The sequence below is a fragment of the Crocuta crocuta genome, unplaced genomic scaffold, assembly GCF_008692635.1.
Source record: "Crocuta crocuta isolate KB4526 unplaced genomic scaffold, BGI_CrCroc_1.0 scaffold95, whole genome shotgun sequence".
NCBI classification, from domain to species: Eukaryota; Metazoa; Chordata; class Mammalia; order Carnivora; family Hyaenidae; genus Crocuta; species Crocuta crocuta.
The window spans coordinates 5,071,045-5,092,899 of record NW_027530971.1 but is presented as its reverse complement, the minus strand read 5'-3'; the positions used below and the strand labels follow the sequence as shown (position 1 = coordinate 5,092,899).

Below are 21,855 nucleotides of genomic sequence, written 5' to 3'. Positions count from 1 at the left end.
ACATAGTAGGCACTCAACAAATGAATCAACATGAAGCTCATTTTAACTTATACCCTACTAATCATGGATGAGCTAACTTCTTCCTTATATTTTTAAGTCTACACCTGGAATAAAGACATTCCAAGTAGAAATCCTCAAGTTAATGTTTCTCAGTGTGTGGCTCGTAGACTGCCTGGGCAAGGATCATTTGGGAAATTGTTAAAAGAGCATAACACAGACCTGTTGCATCTGAATCTCTGGGGAATGCGCCCTAGAGCTATACTTTTTAATAAGATTTGCAGATGCTTTTGATGTGCACTGAAGTTTGAGAACCCCTGCCTTGGAGAAGGAGTTTCATTAATCCAACAATTGGGGTTTTATTTCCATCCCTTACTGTAGAGGTTTTGAAGTGAATATGATCAATCGTGCGACAGTAAATTAAATGAAATAACAACCCATTGATATCAGGGAAAAGGAGACTTCTGGTTGGTTTAGCGTAATAGATACTGACTCAGTTCCAAGTTGGATTCTGAGATACATGCCTTGTAGGGCAAAAGAACAAAGTAAAAATAAAGTATAGCCTCCTCACTACAAGAAGGGAAATAAAAGGCCAATTTCTTAGGAAAGACCATTCCTCTCCTCCCCTCCCCCTGGTGCTAAATTTTTAAAGCAATTTCTCACTTATGATTTATCTTAAAGGAGTGAGTGATGGAATGATTGATATTTTCAACAAGATTTTTTGGCAAACAGCTATTTCTGTAGTGAGTAAAATAAGTGGTAGCTCAGGATGTACACTAAGGTTGCTTTGACTTTCCTGTTGTGTGGATGATGTTTTTTGTACAGGTTGACTGTAAGCAGCTTCTTCCCAGTTTGCCAGTAAAAGCACGTCTTGACACACACAATGTCTTAGATAAGCTTTCTCCTATCATTTGTCACAGTGGGGCCAAACCAAAGTTATAATCTCTAACAAGTACCAAGCATGCAGGTATAAAGCATTGCTGATTGAGGGCAGATTTATGTTCTTTGGAAACAAGAGGAGCAGTTGGTAATGTTGACATTCTCTTTGTGAAATATGAGAAGCCTAACCAGCAATATTCCCTGGGTAGAATGTAAACCATGTAAACAACAGGCAATAATACCGACAACAGCCAATATTTATCAAAGAGTTACCACGTAGACACAGTATATATGCTCTCTTAGGCCACTTTAAGAACTCTACCCTCTAACTAATATTGCCCCCATTTCACAAATGAGGAAATAGACTTGCAAAGGTCGAGTAAATAATCTGACCTCACATGACTAGCAAGTGGCACAGTCAGGATTAGCACCCAGATCTGTATGGTGCTAAAGCATGTGGGCACTCTGGTGTGCTGGTCTGTGAAACACAAACATAGAGAAGGGAAAAACTCACAAATGGGGCAGTGGAAGATATCCTGGCCTGGGACTCAACATGTCCAAGCTCCTTGCTAACTTGGGAAAAAGTACTGATTTTGTAGTCTCAAGTTTCCTGATCCGCAGAATGAGAGACTCAGTTTTGACTTCAGATTTAAATTCTATGATTACTCTTCTGATGGAACCAAAATTAATAAAAATTGCTTTTATTTTAAAGAAAAATGTAGGTTTTTTTTTTTTTTGTCATTGAATTTGATTGCTTCTACCTCAAAGATAAATATGCCACACGGACTAAAATGCTGTAACTATCTCCACAAGTGTTTTTAAATCAATGCTTCTGTTGTGCAAAAGTTACATTAGTCCTAGAAGTGACACTGATAGCTGGGATCTGAGTAACTGCTCTGTATGCTCTGTATGTAAAATGCACCTCATTTTACAGGTGGTGAAACTGAGGCACAGAGAGACTAAGTAGCCTTCCTAATATTACACAGGTGGGTGAGTGGTAGAGCCAGGATCTGAACTCAGGAGTTTACTCTAGACTCTGGGTCCCACGCAGAGCCCATGTTATTAGCTAGTACATTACGTTCTCTCTAAAAATCCTGCTTGACTAGCGTATCATCCCTGTAGGTGCATACGCTAATTACAGTTTGAAAGTCATACACTTGATTTCTGAAGGAGATAACTGAAGGTGACATTATTTGAGCTCCATATTGCCATAGAAGTTCTGATAGCTTCCTGTTACAGCTTTTCGTGATCTGAAACCGTTGCAGTTTGAAATTAAGGCCAGTGAGGCTTGGCCTTCTCTCTCTGTCTGCACAGTGTGAGTTGAGTCCCTGTTGGATGAATTAATGTATTAAAGAGAAAGAACTTTTCCTTTTTTGTGTATGTATGCTTGAACTAAAAAACCTGAAAAACGAAAATCAAAGCTTACTCTGATTAGAGTATGCGTATTTCAGGTCACAGTAACTTTTCATTTCAAATAGTATGATATCCACATTATATTAAATAATTTGATGAACTTGAACAATTTAAGACAAATCTTTGAGGCACATTTTTTTCTTCAAACCTGCAATTAAAGAGGGCCACCTTGTTCTTTAACTTGAAATGTTATCTGTTCAGTGCTGTGATCATTATATAACTTCTTCTTAGAGAATTTCACTGGCAGCTCTTCACCTAAAGGACCACTTTGCCGTTGTTTCTTGAAAGCAGCCAAGAGCTTTTGAGATGGGAACGCAACATGGTAGTCCCTAAAGTCGAAATCATTGGGTAGAACTCCTGTAATTTTAGAGCATGCACCTTATTAATCATGCAGATTTAATTTTCCCCATGGTAACCCCCAGGGGTATGAAAGGTTTATGCCTTTTTCTTTGGTTTGGTTTTTAGATACACAATGTACTCATGACAGCAAATCAAACCTGTTAGTGGCATCAAGCAAGTAGAACTGATGCCGGGAACGGGGTCACCGCAAATTTTATTAAAACTGCAATCACTGAGAACACAGCACACACGCTGGGATTTAAATACCTCTCTCTGTGGCATTTGTCATATTAAGAGCTGTAGCATAAACAAAGGAAAAAGCAAATCAAATGTGTCAACATTACATGATCACTTCCATTTTTCTAGATGCAGTAAGGAAATCTGATATCTAGGAAAGAAGGCAGACAGAAGTCTAACATTTTTGAAAACCGTGCTGATCTCTTAGAGTTAGGCCTATTGATATTTGCTTCTGGGACATCACACACACGTGTGTGTGTGTGCATGTATATATGTGTAGGTGTATATATGCATACACATACATACATATCTGTATGTATGCATATATACAGATATGTATGTATGTGTATATATAATTTGTTTTTATCTTTTGGGATTCTACTGTTGTCTGATATACTGCATATGTCTGCAAATAATTGTAAAAAAAAAAATGCCTCTGATAGACCAAGTCCGCCCTAACGATACATGGTAAAGCCTTAGACTGTAGGGAAACAGACTGAAAGCCCTCCAGGGTCCTCACAAGTGATGGAGACTCATTCACTGAGGCCACTTAGATTTGCCTGTTGGCTCACCCTCCCTCCTCGCTCCCTAAAATGCCTCTTTCGAATGCTGAGACAGGGTTCTGCTTTTTGAGGCCCGATGCACATGAGGTCTCCTTTAAACATTTGGGAAGCCTACACTAACCCTCTTGCCTCAGAAGGTTCTGTTCTTGTTCTGCTTCTAGAGCTCTCATTTGCAGCTTTGGACTAGTGCTAAGCCACCTTTTCCCACTTCTGATTGTTGACGGAGAAACCTCCCTTGCCTCTGGCTCCTCTTCTGCCCAATATTTTCCTTCGTGGCTTAAACCTCCGGGGGTAAACAAGATAGTAGTAGAAAATACAGTTGACAGGGAATCCAATACATCCCAACATACATGTATTTTAAATTGAGTTGCAAACATTCTACACCCAACCAGTTTCCATGTACTAAAGCAGAATTTGTCTGACTGTGAAATTCACAGAATGTAATAAAATCCACACCCAGCTCCAAATAAGTGAATCATTTCATTATAGTTAAGTCAAAGAATGTAAGGGAAATATAAGAAAATGACATATTTGTAAAATTGTGAGTGGATCTCCCCTAGTGATTAAAAACCTCATAACAGTGACCTCTCTGGCTGTAGCTAAAACCAAACAAAAAACAAAAACCCAAAAAACCCCAGACCCAACAAGAATTACATTATCATGTTAAAAGTGTTACATTTCTGTGGTATAGTGTTTATTAAACATGGCTTTCTGAAGGGAGAGTGTCCTTCTTGTTGAAAACAGGAAAGTAAAAATCGGAGTCTTCCACTTCCACTTCCATTTTGGAGGTCATCTGAAGCCTCCATGATGCAGCCTCTCCTTGAAAATTCCAGCCCTGCCATTCAAATCATCCTATTCATTGCCACACCCCTATGCCACTGTGTGTCTATCTTCCTGGCCTGTAGGATACTCGGGAGAAAACTTTCAGTAAAGATACAGGAGAAAAATAGTATGGATCATTCTTTGGATACATACCATACCTAAAGTAGAACATGGAGCACATTAGACTGTCTCTTGATTTTTAGAAAAGAATTCCTTCCATGGGGCACTGAAAAGTCGTTTTGTCTCTGTCTCCAGCCTGACAAAACTAATATGCAGCAAATATAATTATGGTTGGTGGGGAGATTACATGAAATCCTGCCATGGAAAATGATGCTTTCGCCTCTGCAAGGAAGTGACTGAAAGAAATGGTCTGAAGCAGAAGGAATATTTCTAGTGAAATAGGAGGAGATCTTTATGAACCAATGCAATTGACTTATTTCTGGTTTATCATTTCATATTCATTCTCATATTTGGAGACAGCTAAAGAAAGATCTGAGCTTGAGGGCAGAAACCACAAACCAAATGTGATTGCCTTTAAGACCAATAAGATAAATCTCAGTTTCAGAGATATTAAAATGCACAACAAAGAAGCTAAGTTTTAGCCAATGATGATTGTAAGAAACTAATGTCTCCAAGAATCACCCCAGATATGGTAAATATTTAAAGTGAACATCTTACAATCTATGAAATGTCATATCATGTGGAGATTTCTCTGGCCCTTGTTACCTATCCTAAAGGCCATTGTCACAGAGGTACATGACACGGGGTTAAACCTTCCTAAGAAAGAGCCTCCATAGTTGTGAGATTGAGAACTATTTGCTACATTTCGAGTGACTGTGGAATTAGGGAAACCACAGGTACTTTCCCACCAATGTTAAGTCAGTTTATCCGGATAGTTCTTACTTAGCAGTAGTGCTTCACTTTTCCATGGGAAGTTACCTTTGTTTATTTTATGAGTCAGTTACCATCCAAACATTTGTAGAAAATGCTCATTGAGAAATGAGAACCCAAATTTAATTTTGGCGTTGGATCCTCCAAGCCGCTAAGGAATCATAAATTCCGGGTCTGCCCATAGTAAGAAAGAAGAGTCAAATGAGGTTGGGGGGAGGGAGAACCCACTAGCAGGTGCTACTCTCTCAACCCCTTCTATTCCCACTCCATCTCCGTGGCTCCCTGACTTCCTCTTGCAGGTCTCAACCTTACTGTCTTCATGGATGGATTCCCTCCCTAAGCAAATGGCATGTTTCATGTTCTGTTCATCAGGACCTCACCCTCAACCCCAGATCCTCAGCCAATAGCCAAGTGTTGTGAATATCTAATCAACATAGGAATCAATTGCTCTTGACACAACTCTTCCCACCCCTGAGTTTTGTTCTAGAGCAGAATGGAGCAAGAGAACTGCAAAAATAGTATATCAAATCAATGAACAGAAAGGTTGATGTCATTTTATCAAAATAGTGTAACATTTGGAAGAAATAATTTTTTCAAAAGCATAAGTACATGTATGGATTCTTCCTAATTATGAAGGTCTTTTTATAAAAATCCAGAAAGTATAGCACTATTTGAAGTATATGATAGATGTTAACCTCCTATGTCATTGCACATACAGAAATGATGACTATTAATAGCATGGTTTATACACTCTAATATAGAATATATAAAACATACTGTTCTGTAACTTTTTCACTTATGAACACACTAATATTTCTAATGAGTTAATATTTCTAAGGAGAGCAGTACCTTGCACATAATAAGCACTATATAAGTACTTACTAAATAAATATAAAAACAGCAAATAATTATATACTGTTTGCTGTGTGCCTATATTAATTCATGTAATCATTGCAACAACTAAGAGGTAGGTGCTAGGCTTCTTAGCCCTCTTTTACAGGTGAGGAAACTGAAGCCACAGGTGGGATACTGACCCAAATTACATATATGGTGGATAATTGTAGCAGTTCATGCGTATTGATTGATCTCATTCTTCTTAATGGCTGCAATGGACTTTATCACATATTATCAGTCTCCTATTAATGTGAATTTAAATTCTTTAAATACTTTTGCTATTATAGTAACTTTGTGATAATCTCAAACATACACTTGTGTAAATAATTCCTTTAGATAAATTATCAGAAGTTAAATTATTGAGACCAATGTATACACATCTTAAAGTTTGGTTTTTATATACTCCGCAAACTACAATGGACTCCCCCATGAACAAGTGGAGCCTTCTACAGACTATTAGCTCATAATCTTCATGAACTCCACCGTCTCCACCCAGCGTCTTCCATTAAGTAAGCTACAAAGCCAAGTGTAGTGCTTTTAGGTTATTTGTTTAATATATAAGAGTTTAAGATTTGTATAATCTTCTTTCTTCATGCAGAAAACATGGGTTTCAGGTAATTTGGGTTTTGTATGAATCTACAACATTTTAGTGTATAAATTCATATTAAGGTGACCATTATAACAATCGCAAAGATCCCCCAGCACATTAGATCCTCTTTTACCTTATTTCCCAAATATTTGTCCTATTCTGTTCTACCTGAATTTTCCTTCTCTGTATTTAAGATCCATTTAGACTCGTAGATACAGAAAACAAACTGGCAGCTGCCAGAGGGGAAGGGAGTAGAAGAATGGAAAAATGGGTGAAGGTGAGTGGGAAATACATGCTTTCAATTATGAAATGAATAAGACACAGGGATGAAAGGTACAGGGAATAAAGTGAATGGTATTAGAATAGTGTTGTATAGTAACCACACTTGTAGTAAGCATTAGCATAAGGTATAGGCTTATCCAGTCACTATGTTGTACACCTAAAACTACTATAACATTGTGTGTCAACTATATTTCAATAAAAATAAAAAATAAATATTAAATAAATAACTAATAAAAAAATAAATAAAAATAAAGTTTGGTTTTTATTAGAAGCAAACAAAGAGGCCTCCACTAGATTATATCAAATAATGGTTTCCCCACACCCTCTTTATTGCTTTCATCCTAATTATTGTCTTCTATAAATAATCTGATTTTTTGTCAATAATTTAAGATCACCTCTTTGATGTTTATCATGATGCATCTGGGTGTGAAACTATATACTGCTCTTTGTCTTTACTGATTGGGACTCTGCATGCTTCCTGTACTTGAAGATTTAGGTCTTTAACTAATTTTGGCAATTTCTCCAGTCATGCTTTTGCATATAAGCTCTCTTATATGTTCTCTTTTCTCTCTTTCTGTAATGCATACCGCTAATTATTTCTTTAATTCAGTTGTATCTTACATTTCTCTGCACTGAATTCCAAATTCTAAAGTGATGACTTCTAATGTGTACATTACCTCCTTATCTCTAGCATACCAATACTCATCCATTGAATTTTAACTATAATCCTATTTTTTCATTTGGTAAAATTGTTTAATTCTTTATCTGAACTGCTTTTCTTCTTATGTATTTTTCTTTTCTTTTTTCTCCTCTTGTGTCTTAATTAGTTCAAACATATTTAATTTTGAGTCTCTATTATATTGTGTTAGCTTAAATTTCCTGGGGTTTTGATCCCTTTGTATATTGTGTCCGCTGTCACTTAAGGTGGTTTGTTTTCAGTGGATGCTGTAATTTTGCATTGTGAACTCATCCTCGGTATGGCTTTATTATGAAAATCCTATGTAATCTGGGTCAGATTTTTTTTAAGCTTTTGGTTGTTAACTTTTTTTTTTTGCCTGGAACCAATTTTTCTGTTAATTTCTCTAGCTGGGGAGCCCCAGTCTGTGCTGGCAGCATGAGTTCAATATTAGACCTATGTGAGATGTAGTCCTGAGCACTGAGTACAGATTCATTCATTAAAAAATGTGGTGTTTTTCTCCCTCATGCCTAGAATTCAGATGGAGACCGACAAGCCTCTGCATTGTCTTTCTGTGCCATCAAAAGGAATTTTTCTGATCCATCCTCTCACTTGTGTTATTCTAAGTTTTATAGAAGGTTCTCAGTGCTAACGTCCATTTTCCAGGTGCCCGAGATCTTGTCTCCTGTCCCTTTAAGAGTCTTACAACCAATATTCTAGGTCATAGAGATGGGCACCTCGGTCATTACCTCCAGGACAATGCAGAACCAGCTTACCAGCTTAATGCTCTGGTTTTTTTTTTCACTCCCAATTCATTCCTGGCCTTTGGAGATTTAATTTTATTCTTGTGGGTTGTATGACTAACCCAGCACTTCTGGGTGTTTGTAGTAGGAAGATGTTTATGTTATCTTGTCTGTAAGCTCTAAGTGTTTAATCCTAGAGTTGTATTTTTGGTACATAAAGGTGCCATGACTCATTGCTTTAACCATTCTCTTGCAATAGCTCCCAAATCCTTGGCCCTATTTTCCTTCCTGGCAAACTCCAAAATGGTATCTTGCCTTTGGAAATGCCATTCTACCTTTTCTGAACTTCTACTTTTCCTGCCACTCCGCCTTCACACTTCCATTCTCTGCTCAAACTTTAATGTGACCTGGGAACCCTAGTTCCTCTTGTGAGTCATCTCTCGTCTTCCCCACAACTATTTTAAAATCTTTCCACTCTCCTCAGTCCTCCACCCCCCACCACCTACAGAAGTATTTTCAGAAGATAAACTTACTTTCTACTTTCTAAAGAAAATAGAAACCAACAGAGCTTTCTCATATTCCATCCCCCAAACTCATTACCTTGCTTATACTGGAATAAGTATAAGCTTTTCTCCTTCCTATTACAAGGAAGGAAGTTCCTTCTTCCTAAGTACAGTGATCATAGAATTTATCATTGAAGCCTGGATATTTTGAAAGTAAAAGGAGGACTCTATTAATAATTGTGCCAGGACAACAGGTGTAAACCAGAGCTGTCCTGGGCAAACTGGGACAAGTGGTCACCCTCTGTGTATGGCTTATCACTCTACTTGTCCCCTAAATATGCTGTTTTTGCCTTCTCAAGCTCTACATTCCCTTGAATAATCCACCTCTCTCCTCTATGTTCAAATGTCCTTTTCTCTGAGCTTCTTCTCATTCAGATTTTAATGTTTTCAGTATTTTTTTTTTTACATTTTAATCTTTTTAAAAGAGAAATCTTGCAAAGTAACATGACCTATAAACCTGCTCTAGTTCCTGCTCACTTTTTTGACTTTTCCCTTTTCTCTGCCAAGTTTATTGAAAAATTTGTTGACCCCCCCACTATCTCTTTTTTTTTTAGCTTCCATTGTCCATCATTTATGGGGAATTTTGGCTTTTTCTCTCACCCCTGTTCTGACTCTGCTCTTGGTAGTGTCACACGTGGTTATCTGTTCTCTAAGGGAGCAGTAGCCAGCATTAGTCAGTCCTTTAGACACCTCTGTGAGTTACTTGTCCTCTCTTTTCCTCAGTTTCGTAAAATGGCACAATGATAGGACCTTCCTCACCGACTGTTAGTGAGGATTAAATAAAATAATGCACGTAAGCATCTGGCATTTTAAAATGTTAGCGTTCCCGTTCCTCAGCATTTTGGAAAGACATCCATGTGTGGCCGCGCTGGACTGAGATGGTTTCATTAGTAATTTTGCATTTTACTGTTTGGATCTTTTAAGATGGGACAGAAATGTGGAGGATCTTCATGTTGCCATTCCAGAAATCCAGCAGACTGAGGATGGCGGTCTGGAAAAGGAGCTTTCCTTTGGGGTTGAGGGTGTTTCACGTTTGTTATGGCAGCTAAGATTTAGTGAGCGTACTCCACCAAGTCCGCAATGGGCATGCTTCTCATCATTAGAAGCTAGCAGCATTGAATGGCGTTATGGAGTTCTCATTTTAATTTAGTCAAATGAATGTTCAGAATTCCTGACACAATGCATAACGAATGTTCATCTGCCTCACCGGCTATGGGCCGGCTTTATCTTCAGCTATACTATTACTAGTTACGAGGCATTCACAGATACTTTGGGCTTGTGCCAGTTGCGTTTCAGTTGGTTTTTCACCTGTTCTGAATTGTAGGTTAAATTGGCCTTTCCTTTAAATAGATCACGTCTGCATTTATCTTGTGGAAATGCCTGAACTATTTCTTGAAGTGGAAACCAACCTTTCAAACTTCAAGAGAAGATATACAGATTTGCTACAATTTTTATGTTCTAATAGTAATAATTGTAAGTGATGCCATTTATTAAATGTTTATTATGTACCAGCAACCATGCTAAGCATGCCACAAATTTTCATATATATTGGCTGCTTTCATAGAGACTCAAATGGAATAAAAAGAGATGTGTGCTAAGAAGATCATCATACCTGTTAGTATAATCTTAAATGCTATTATGAGCTCTCAATATTTAATAAAAGTTTAATAAAGTTTAATAAAAACCTCTCTATTAATTGTTAAAGCAATGAGCATGACCCCTTAAATGTTAAGAAGAAAGAAGACAGTATTTAGTTTTACTGATAGGTGTGAGACAAAATTAAGTGGCAAGTCCAGGCCACACTATGTAACTGGACTCTAACTAATTATGGTTTGTTTTAATTTTCCCTAGGTCACTGCTAAAGCAAATAGTTTCAGTATCTATGAAGACAGGGACCTAAACTGTCCGTATTCTATATTATTATACAAAGAGCTTATATTTAATATCTTCAAGAGGAAAATCTTTATGATATTATATACCAATGGATAACGTTCAGTCTGTATCATTCCACATACAGTTCAAGGAAACACTGAATCCAGGCAGATAGTCAATATGTCTGAATGTGTGACCAAATATGTTTGTATGTTTATTTTTCACTGAATGAGTCACATCAATTGGTTATTGCATACTGAGCTTTAAATATCATTGCTAATGCCGAAGACACTAAATTATAGCAGCTATGCTGACAATATATCTTTTTTACATCTGACAGTCATTATTCCTATCATCCATCCTCATTCTTTTCTGTCAGAAGTTAATAGAAATTCTGTGAGCGATGGATGCTCACAGACATAGTAAACATGGTATCTCAGTTAGAAGCAAATGTGGGAAATAAGATTATTAATGCTGTGAGAAAATGGTCTAGTTAGGAAATAAAAATAGTCTAAAAGGACCTAATAGAAAACTGTATGATGGAGAAGGAAGAGACATGAGCCTAAATGAATAGGAAGAAATAGATGTAAGCCATGGGGAACTCTCGAAGTCTCTCCCCATTGAACAATACTTCTGGCTAGCGTGTGACAGTCCAAACATTTATCAGTCAGATTAGGGAAAAGCTGAAAAATAGGTGATGATTCTTGTAGTCAACATTTACTGAGTGTTTACAAAAGGCCGGGCACTCTGCTAGATACTGTCACCACCTTATCTCAGTGAATACTCATAGCAGACTCCACTCTACAGATGAGAAAACTGAGAGAGGCTCTGTAGCATGGAATAGGAAGAGCTATGGAGAGTTTTGTGTTTGGCTTGTGTACCTAGCACAGGCATGCTGGTACTCTCTACTTGTAAGCAAAATGGGATGTGATTTTAGTGGGTAGAGCACCTAGCCCTATCTGCATTATGATTTCTCAGTGAAGACCTTGCCAACCAGTTGCTGAATTGGTTGACTTTAAAAGAACATTTTGAAAAATGAAAAATAGGTTGACAAGGTAACTTCATAGAGCTAGGAACATGTTTAGTCAGACGTTTGGAGTCAGTATTTTATTCTTTTTCAACCCTTTGTGATGGAATACAACCTGAAAAAAAAGTTACTTTTCTTCTTTTGACCTTTTCAAAAGTCACATCTATATGCTGAAAGAGATAAAAATGAGGGTTTTCAAACTTATAAACAAGGGAGAATTGTCCAAGCCAGACTGAAGTTCTGAACTGGTGTTCTACTGTTTTAGTATCTTAGTGAATTTAGTCTGTTTCGTTAAAAAATTACCAGTGAGTGTGGGCAATAGACAGAATATGATCTATTATACCAGTGAACACTTCTTTCTCTTTTCATAGTTTCGTAGTTTTGAACTTATGGCCTAGTATGCGGAACAGTTGAGGGAAGAGGTCCACCCACACCTCTGCCTTTGCAAGCTTATGTCCAGCCTTCACAGTTGAATGTGAGGCCCCTCTAACAGCACCAGAATGGGAAGGGATGCAACTCCTTACCCTCAACTTCCAGCTTCACCAATTTGGAATATGCCGTCCCGAGGCTGTTTTTTGCCACACATCGATAATGTCCTGCATCTTCCTTTTGCACATTATGAATCCTCAAACTTCCAGATTCAAGAACTGCAATGCGGGAATTTTCCTGCCAGGTACAGGGACATGAATTTTAAAAGATCCATGGCTTAATCAAGGACATATTTGCCTTATTTCATCAGTCCATCATCATCGCTTGCTATCATCAAAAATATGATTTGAACATTTATTTGATGTTTGTTTTGTATAACATACAATATTAAATGAGGCAGTATAAGATTACCTAATGGATTTTAACAGTGGTTCTGTAATATATAGCTTATTTCCATTTTCTTTCATCACACAAGGACACTGAAGCTTATCTGATTTCCCAAAAGTCACACCCAAGTCTGTTTGATTCAAAACACTCTATGTGGTATCTTTAGGGGAATATATGTTTTTTGAAAAATTGGAAAATTCTACAAATAACAAAAAAGGTGGTCTTTGAAGTTAAGATATCACATTTACCTTTGGAGACTCTAAATTCAGTCTCATACAAAAATTCCTACTTTTTTATTGTAGGAAACCCACCAATATTTATAACAAAAGGAAAGTCAGAAAATTATCTAGGTTGTCTTCAACAGTTTAACATCATCTGTTTTATGTCTGTTAAGTAAAACAAAGCTAACAGATTTTATACTTCATTCCAGTTGATTGACGTATGTCAACCCCTACATATTCTCTGGAATATTCGGAGCAGTGTAAGATGAACAGCCTCACTGAGTTCACAGGTAGTAGGTGACAATGAGGATACAATGTAACAGTTTCCCAAGTATGGGATTGGAAAGCGGTATAAAATAAGCATGTAAACAACAGATTTTTAATTTGACTGCTCTGTGACTGAGGTGTTTGTCAGGGTGTGAGTTCACTGGCCTTGAGTGTTGGTGTTCTAACTTCACTCCAGAGGCTCTCATGCCTGTTCTTCCAAACCTCCTTTCTCTCTCTCCTCCCAGAAACTTGTTTGTCGGGTCTAACACCTGGATTTTAGTTTAATCCTTTTCATCACCCGTCTCGAAGATTCAGTGTTACAACATACATGAGCCAACTGCCCGCCAACCAACAAAACCCACTCGGACTTTGCTTCTGCTTTGCCTCCTTCTTCATCCCTAAAAAGAATTGTTGGTTCCCATCTCTTTTTCCCCTAGCCACCCCGCGGCTAGAATGCCTTATAATTTGTGTGCATGGGAACAGGAGTGTTTAAGTTTGGATAAAATGTTATAAAAGGGGAAACTTTTATGCTAGAAATTTGGACTCATGTAACTGAGTTTGCACAAAATTGTCATATTTGAAAATCTGTTGTATCGACATGTTTTCATAATAATGACTTACCCTGAGAGCACTTTCCCCCTTAATCCACGACACAGATGGTTTGGGATTGCCCATTGTAGTACATGGTAGAACTGCTTTTAATCCTTCTATTATTTTTACATTTATGGGAGGACGGGTTATTTTCGGTTCTAAAGGGAAATAAAACATCAAAATTAAATATGCAATATGGCTGCATGAAGCTTTCTCTTTTCTATTTAGTTCTAAATATCCACTTTAAGAATAGTTAATTACATTATAGAATTTATCACATGCTGAGAGGTTTTTAGCAGATAACAACAGAAATCATTTTTCGGAGTTTAGGTTATCTCTGTTTTATTAATATCTTACTTGCAAAACACAAATGCATAAACATATTAGGAGTTTGAAGTCATAGTATTCTTCACTTTAAAAGATATTTAATAAAAAGTTGAGTAAGATAAACTGTCACCATAAAAATTCAATATTGTTTAATTCATACCAACAGACATGAAAATTTTGAAGAGACGTTTTTGGTCTATTTTTCATATAATTCTGAGTAAGACCTACTTTCCCTTCAGTTTCATCTTGGTTTGGCCCTTAAATTTGGTGATTAAAAATTAGATATATTTATCCTCTAGAAAGTAAAGGAGAAGTTATTATATTAGTAATTGGAGAAATTCTGTTATAGAACATAGGGTAACTGTAGTCTGCAAGGCAAAATTTTGTAATTTACTGTGCTTGAACACTCTTAATTCTTTCAGAAGGAATAGTTTATGCCAGCTCCTGTTTATTCTCTAATAGTAAGCTTTCAGGAGTTATTAAATATAATGTATAGAAGAATTGACAAGTTCAGGATGCCTGTTATTTTACTACTTGAAGCATTCATAAATAATGAAAACTACACTTATTTCCTTAGTAATCTCGTGTTATAGATCTAAAGCAGAGGACTGTCTCTGCGAGTAAAACTACTGAGAAATGGATGCATTTTATTTCTTTTAGGTCATGTGCTGTAGTCAGTGTGCTACTGTGACAGAAAAGCATGAATTAAGGACTTTTTTCCTTCTACTTTGTGTGTGGGGGAGTTGATGGTATTTGGAAGTGATATTTGCAAAGACTTCATGGTCTATTGCTATTTAATCTAGGCATTTAGTGCCATTTAGAGTTGGTATGATCTTGCATTGTGGCAAAAAAAAGAAAAAAAAACCAAGACAGGCTTTAAACATGTTATAGGAAAATATCACCTTTGTCACTTTGCCTGCTATTTAAAGCACACAACTCTCCTAATCAACAACAGTGAACCCCTCCATTTAGATGATGGCCAGCCACCTCAATTATGAGTTGGGTTGTCACACAGCTGCTGGCAAAAGCCGAACTTAAAAGTTGATCTTCCTATGACATAGTTAGAGAGTGTTTTCCATACTTTCCACTGGGCTCCTTGAAGATCCCTATGGCAGATGTCTTAAGTAGATGACCTTTGTTTAAAGCAATTAACTCCTGTCTTCTCAGTGAAATAGATATCTTGGTCATCTGTTAGGTGAGAGGTGAGAAGAACCCTTGTAGGAAGTTAAATGTAAAGTGAACTAGGAATGAGTTGAGCGTTGATGTTGAGTCACAGATTCCCCCCTGTCAGAGAGCACTCTTCAGGTGGAGCTGTGAGCACTGACTAATATGAGCTGATCATCTGGCTGAAGTGAGATGCTGGAACTTCATGCTGTGCCAGCATGGAACAATTTTCTGATGGGTGACAGGGAATTTTGGAAAGGGAGCTCCTGGGGGGAGATGGAGTAGTGATGGGGGGGGGGAGTCTTGGGCATCTCAGGAAGAAGCTCAGTACCAAGTGGTGTGGGAGCATTCTAAAATGTTAGCAACTGGGATGGCCACACCACCATATACCCACATGACTGGGTGAGCTTACCTAAAGAAGAAAAGAAGATTTGGGATAGAACCAAAGTAATGAATATTTGGTGCCAGAGAGAATATGAGAAATGCTCAAAGGAAAGGTGGCACCACAAAGTTGTGAAATGCTTAAATGTGCTCTGTCTTCAGAATCAAGACTTCATTATTTAGCAAAGGAGAACATTCCAGTTTCCTACTTGATTTCCTCGAGTAAGGAATGCCTTCTTGTGGGTACATCCCTATCCACTTACTGAACCCTCAGATAGCTTCCCCACAATGTCCCACTAGCCCTATTACTTTCCTATTCTAATGAATCTAGGACTTCATTTATAAGTATGACCAAACATAAAAGATTAACAGATGTTTGAGAAAAAACATGAACATGGAAGAAAAGAACCAAAGGAAAATCAGAACTTATCATGAAGAAAACAGAAATAAGATAAGGAAAAGAAGGCAAAAGTTTTTGAGAGGGAGGGAGGGAGGGAGGCAGAGAGAGAGAGAGAGAGAGAGAAGCAGGGCTAAACCCAACACAGGGTTTGAGCTCACCTGATGTGGGACTTGAACTCACCCAATGTGGGACTCGAACTCACCCAATGTGGAACTCAAACTCACCCAATGTGGGACTCGAACTCACAAACCGTGAGAACATGACCTGAGCCCAAGTCAGATGCTTAACCAACTGAGCCACCGAGACACCCCAGGAAAAGAAGAATTCTTTTTTAATGCATTAGTGTTATCCTTACAGAGATGAGCAAATATTGCATCATATAACATGTAGAGTTTGCTATGAGAAAAAAATGAGCAGGGAGATAATTCCTAGAAATTAAAAACACGGGTTTTTAAAATCAAAGTAATCAGTATAAATGTAGAATAATAGAATGGTCATATTGAAGACTTGAGTTCATGATATAGAAGGAAAAGTTAAATATATCTCCAATAAGGTAGAATATCAAGATAGATTTGTAGAAAGTATGAGGAGAAAAAAATTGGGGTCATGAAAAATGGAAAAAAAACAGAGAGATAATGTGTTAATTTAAAAAGTTTAAGAATGAGATAAAATAAAGAGGAAGAAAAAATATATACCTCATTTTGAAAAAACAATAACAACAACCCTTATGCTTTAGATTCAGAAGGCCTACCTAAAACTCCATAGAAATCATAAGAGAACACATTTAACATATTCCTATGAATGGGAGAAATTTATGAATTCTAGAAATACAGAGAAAATAGTAATATTTTTAAGAAACATAAACATTAGATTTACCTATAGGAATAAGAAAAAGCTTTCTCAGCTGCAGTATAGCATGCTCATATGATACTGAATAATTTTCAATAAAAGCTAAGGGGAAAGCCTTTTTAAATTCTTGTCTGTACCTGGACAAGTTATTATCCGGGAGTCAAGGCAAAGACTTTGAGCAATTCAAAGATTCAGAAAATATATGCTCAGATTATATGTGATCACATGCTCACACTTTGAAAAGAAGCAGTGAACTCAGCAAAAACAATGACAACAAGGTATAAAGATAGAAGATTTAGTGATGATAGTCAAGAACCACAACAAAACTTGCAGTAAAGTTCTCAGGTGGACCTGGACCCTGCTGATTCGTATGGTGTCAATATGGATGTTTTGTGATTTTTGCCCTCAGCAGCATGATGTCAGAAAGAAGGAAATAAAAGTTATGACAGGATAGATGGTTTGCAAGCAGCTAATGCTTCTAGCACAGGAAGTCGTGAGATCAGAGGGTGCTGGTAAGAGTGCTTAAAGATACAACACCAGGTGGGAGACAAAACCAAATGAAGAGAGAAGTTAGTAAGTCCCGCATGGGGGTCGGGGGAAGGGAGAAAGGAGGAGAATGTGAACATGCTGCTGATGGCTCTGCAGTGGGAGTAAGGGAGGGAGAGAGCCTGACTTTGACTCTTAACTGAGAAAGAGACAGACGGAGGCACATCCTGAGTGTGGGAAAGTGTTTTCTTCATGGGACAGCGCTGGGAATAGAAGTGTCCATGTTGTGAGCATGATGTACTGGAGCTTAAGATTTTAAATACAGACCATTTCCTGGGGGTGGCAAGGTCATTGATGGGATAGGCTGATAAGAAGTTAAGGCAAATATTACTGGACTTGTGGAGGTCAGGGGTTGTAGGGACAAAGTGGCTAGAGGCTGTTTCATGGTCTGGTACAATCCCCGATGGCAGCAGGGCAGGGGTCGGGGTGGGTAGATAGGAAGATAATGGTAGATAGGAATCAAAGTCTTTGGTAGCTATTAGGCGGGGGTGGGGGCTGAGGGCAGTACCTGGAAATGAGTAGGTGACTTGAATAGAGTTACAGGAGAGAATGGTCAGAACGACTCACGCCCTCATGAGAAGAAAGACTTTGCACAGCCATGTAAAGGTCATGGCTTAAAAGCCACAATGAGAGCTAGGAGATTAACCATGAGTCCTTGCTTGCCTTGTAGACAGGAAAAGCAGGGAAAAAATAAAAAAGCCTCCAATGAAGCAGAAAAGCCACTCAAGTTTGAAAAGTCACCCAAGAAAATCAAGTTTGGAATAAGGCCGAAGGGCAGAAGTGTCTGCAAAGAGGTTAGAGATAAAAAGCGCATCTGGTTGTAACGGAACCATTTGAAGGAAGCGAGGAGAAGATTTTAGAGTGAAGCTCCCTGGTGGAGGGAGTCAAGGGGGAGCAAATCAGGAGCTGAGTACAGGCTAGAAACCAGGGGGAGCTTAGAGAACTGAGGGGCTTGCCTGTGGTTGAGGACAGGAATACAAGGTGTAGAATTCACTTCCTCAGGGTTGTGTTTTGAACTTGAGCTTGTCTGGTGGGGGAGCCCCCAGGTATGCTGGGGGCTCTATTTAGTGCCTGCTTCAGAGGGTACCAAGTCAGCTTTAACATCAAGAGCAGAGGCTCTCGCCCACTCACTCATCTTCACTTGCAGAGCCCCGCAGCTCTCCGCAGCGCCCCCCACGCCGTTGTTGGCCGTGCAACAGTAGATGCCATCGTCGCTGTCTTCCACACTCAGGATGGTGAGGAGCTGCCCATTCTCCCGGATGCTGTACCGGGTATCAAAGAGCCTGTAGGTCACAGACAGAAATGGCAGGTTAGGGCCTCCTGTGTGCTTTTTTTTCAGGCTGTGATTAACTGATCAATAGATGACCTGTCAGTGGAAGAAGCAGGTTAAAAGCAAGAGGAAACTTGGATGAGTTCTGAATAATAGAATCGCCTTATTTGGTAATATAAAGCCAGCATCACATTCTAATCTGTCCTGTGCTCCAATAGTCAAAGCACCTGAGTCCTTCAGAAATGTTTTCAGGGGCGCTTGGTTGGCTCAGTCGGTTGAATATCCCACTCTTGACTTTGGCGCAGGTCATGATCTCACGATTGTGAGATCAAGCCCCACAGCAGGCTCAGCACAGAGTGTGGAGCCTGCTTGGGATTCCCTCAATCTCTCTCTCTCTCCCTCTCTCTCTGTCTCTCTCCCCACCATGCTTATTCTCTCTCCCTCTCTACCCCTCCCATGCTTGTTCTCTCTCCCTCAAAAAAAAAAAATGCCTTCAAAATGTAATGTCTACTGATGAGACCAAATGTAAAGTTTACGTTATTCAGGAAAGTAGATTATTACCAAGATATAGGAGTCTTCTCCCCACAATTACTGGGAAGTAACAGCTAGAGAACGAACACACATACATAAATGTGACCAGGGGGGAGAGTTAAATACTTACGGGCGTAACTAACAATTAGCTTAGTACTCATTTATTAAATATTTGTTGCGTGCCAAACAAGTGTCAAGCACAGTTCTACTTCCTTGGAATATAGAAGGAAGCAAAACAGCTTCAAACGGAAAATATGTCTTACATATATTATCTCAGTAAATTACATGCTGTTTGTTGAGAAGGGAATTAGGGAAACAGAAAAATTTGAGCAAGCATCAACATAAAAGTGGGTTTTATGACCAAATAAAGATGCTTTATGCAAAATGTATACATAAGACAGAAAAATGCCCCCCAACCTCAACCCAGGTCTTAATCTCCAGAATCTGTGAATATGTTGCCTTCCATGACAAAAGGGATTTTGCAGATGTCAAGGATCTTAAAATAGAGTATCGTGGCTTATCCAGATGGGCCCAATGTAATCTCAATGGTCCTTAAAAGATGGTAGAAGAAAGCTGAAGGATGACAGGAGTTGTGACAGTTGAGGCAGAGGGCAGAGGGCTGCGATTGCTGACTTTGAAAGTGCAGGAAGGGGCCAAGGAAGGCAGGTAGCCTCCTCAAGGCTGGGGGAAGGCAGGAAATCAGACTATTCTCCGGTGCCACTAGAAAGAATCCAGCCCTTGATTTTCAGCACCTCGATTTTCGCCTAGAGAGACCAACTTCAGACTTCTGACTCCCAGAACTGTAAGATAATGAATCTATATTGTTTTAAGTCACTGAGTTTGTGATACCTTCTTATGGTAGAAATTGGAAACTAATATGCAAACAAACAATGGAAAAGGAAGTGTTTTCTTGATGTTCTGATCTCAACAGGTGCCCAGCATCACATCCTGATCCTAAAGAGAATAAAAGCATGTAGTACATTTTGGTCTCTTCTGACTGAGGATAGTATAATCACTGGATGGTTCACAGAGTCACAGTAAATAATTGTGGAAAGCCATGATACTCACTGCCACGTAATGTGGTTTTGCTATGTTTTTCATGGAAAGATATGAACATTAGAATATTTCACAGACATAATTGTGGACCAAGAGTCCATCCACGCTGTGAAATAGAAAGTTTCCAAGATTTATAAGCTGTTGCACCATTGTTACTTAACTTGAGTAAATTGCTTGTAGATGGTGAGGATGCTCAAGTCTTTATAATTTTTAAAAAAGAACTCATTAGAACAGTTTTAGATTTATATAAAAATTGAAAAGACAGCACTTTCCATATACCACCTTCCATCTAGTTTCCCCTGTTGTTAACATCTTAGTGTGGTACATTTGTTACGATTAATGAGCCAATATTGACACTAATAACTAGTTTATGTAAGTCTTAGCTTATTCAGATTTGTTTCCATTTTACCTAATGTCGTCTCTTTCATGATCTCATGCACAACCCTGCATTACATTTATTTGTCATCTCTCCTTAGGCTCCTTTTGGCTGTAACAGTTTCTAAGACTCTTCTTGGTTTTTGATTACTTTGATAGTTTTGAGGAGTACTTGTTAAGTATTTTGTAGGATGCCCTTCTATTGGAGTTTACCTTATGTTTTTATTATGATAAAATTGGGTTTGTGGCTCTGGGGAGGAGGATCACAAAAGGAGAAGGCCATTTTATTACATAAAAAACAAGGGTGCATGCTATCGATATGATTTCCCACTATTGTTATTGACCTTTATCACCTGGCTGAGGTAGTGCTTGTCAGGTTTCTTTGGTGTAAAGCTATTCGGTATTCCTAAAAGGGAATACAAACATATTTTCAAAATGTAATTTCTTCTTATTTCACGGATCCTTTGACTAACAACTGACTATTCAAACTATAGCTCCATTTATTTCCTATGTATTTGTAACATTTTGCATTATAATAAAGGGAAGATTCAAATTTATTAAGTGATTTTGTTTAATATTCTTATCATGTCAATTTTCTTTGTGTAATTAGAAAAACTCTTCCATTGTTCATTTCTTCATCTCCTTGTAAGATTGAGAAAGAAACATGTGAAAGGATCACAGGGCCATATTTTTCTAAGCTATTTAATGATATAGGCATCAAACTTCCTTCCCAGACATGGTAGAGGACCATGGTGGAGAGAATAGTCTTTGATCATTGATCTTTGAATATTGAAAGTTGACTGTCTAACAACTATTATTTTTTTAATGTTTATTTATTTTTGAGAGCAAGAGAGACAGAGCACAAGAGGGGGAAGGGCGGAGAGAAAGGGAGACACAGAATCCGAAGGAGGCTCCAGGCTCTGAACTGTCAGCAAAGAGCCCAACGCGGGGCTCAAACTCACAGACCTCAAATCATGACCTGCGCTGAAGTCTGACACTTAACCGCCTGAGCCACCCAGGTGCCCCTGTCTAACAACTATTATAATTTTACAGTAGGGAAGAGCATAAATAATATGTCAAGATCTAAGCAGCAGCTGTAATGTAATACAAAGCTATCTGTAACTTCTGTGGTGCCTTCACAGGTGCTTTTATGACCACTGTTATTCATGATGCATATTGACAATGAGGGTTTTCTGTATTATTTAAAGACATTTAATTTTATTAGAGAATATAAAGACATAAATAATAGAGAAAACTCATGAAAATGTTGAGCA

The 21,855-nt window shown here is 38.2% G+C and overlaps 1 protein-coding gene across 5 annotated transcripts in view; it reads right to left on the bottom strand.

Annotated features, from left to right (window-relative positions):
* Positions 1-21,855, bottom strand: part of MUSK (muscle associated receptor tyrosine kinase) — a 91,192-nt gene that overhangs the window by 56,601 nt on the left and 12,736 nt on the right. For all 5 annotated transcript variants that reach the window (XM_077769786.1, XM_077769789.1, XM_077769787.1 and 2 more), the window contains exons 3-5: positions 18,481-18,632; positions 13,713-13,840; positions 12,312-12,453 (exon numbers count right to left, since the gene is read on the bottom strand). In XM_077769786.1, the coding sequence (XP_077625912.1) occupies positions 12,312-12,453; positions 13,713-13,840; positions 18,481-18,632 (422 nt within the window). The remainder of the gene's footprint in view (positions 1-12,311; positions 12,454-13,712; positions 13,841-18,480; positions 18,633-21,855) is intronic.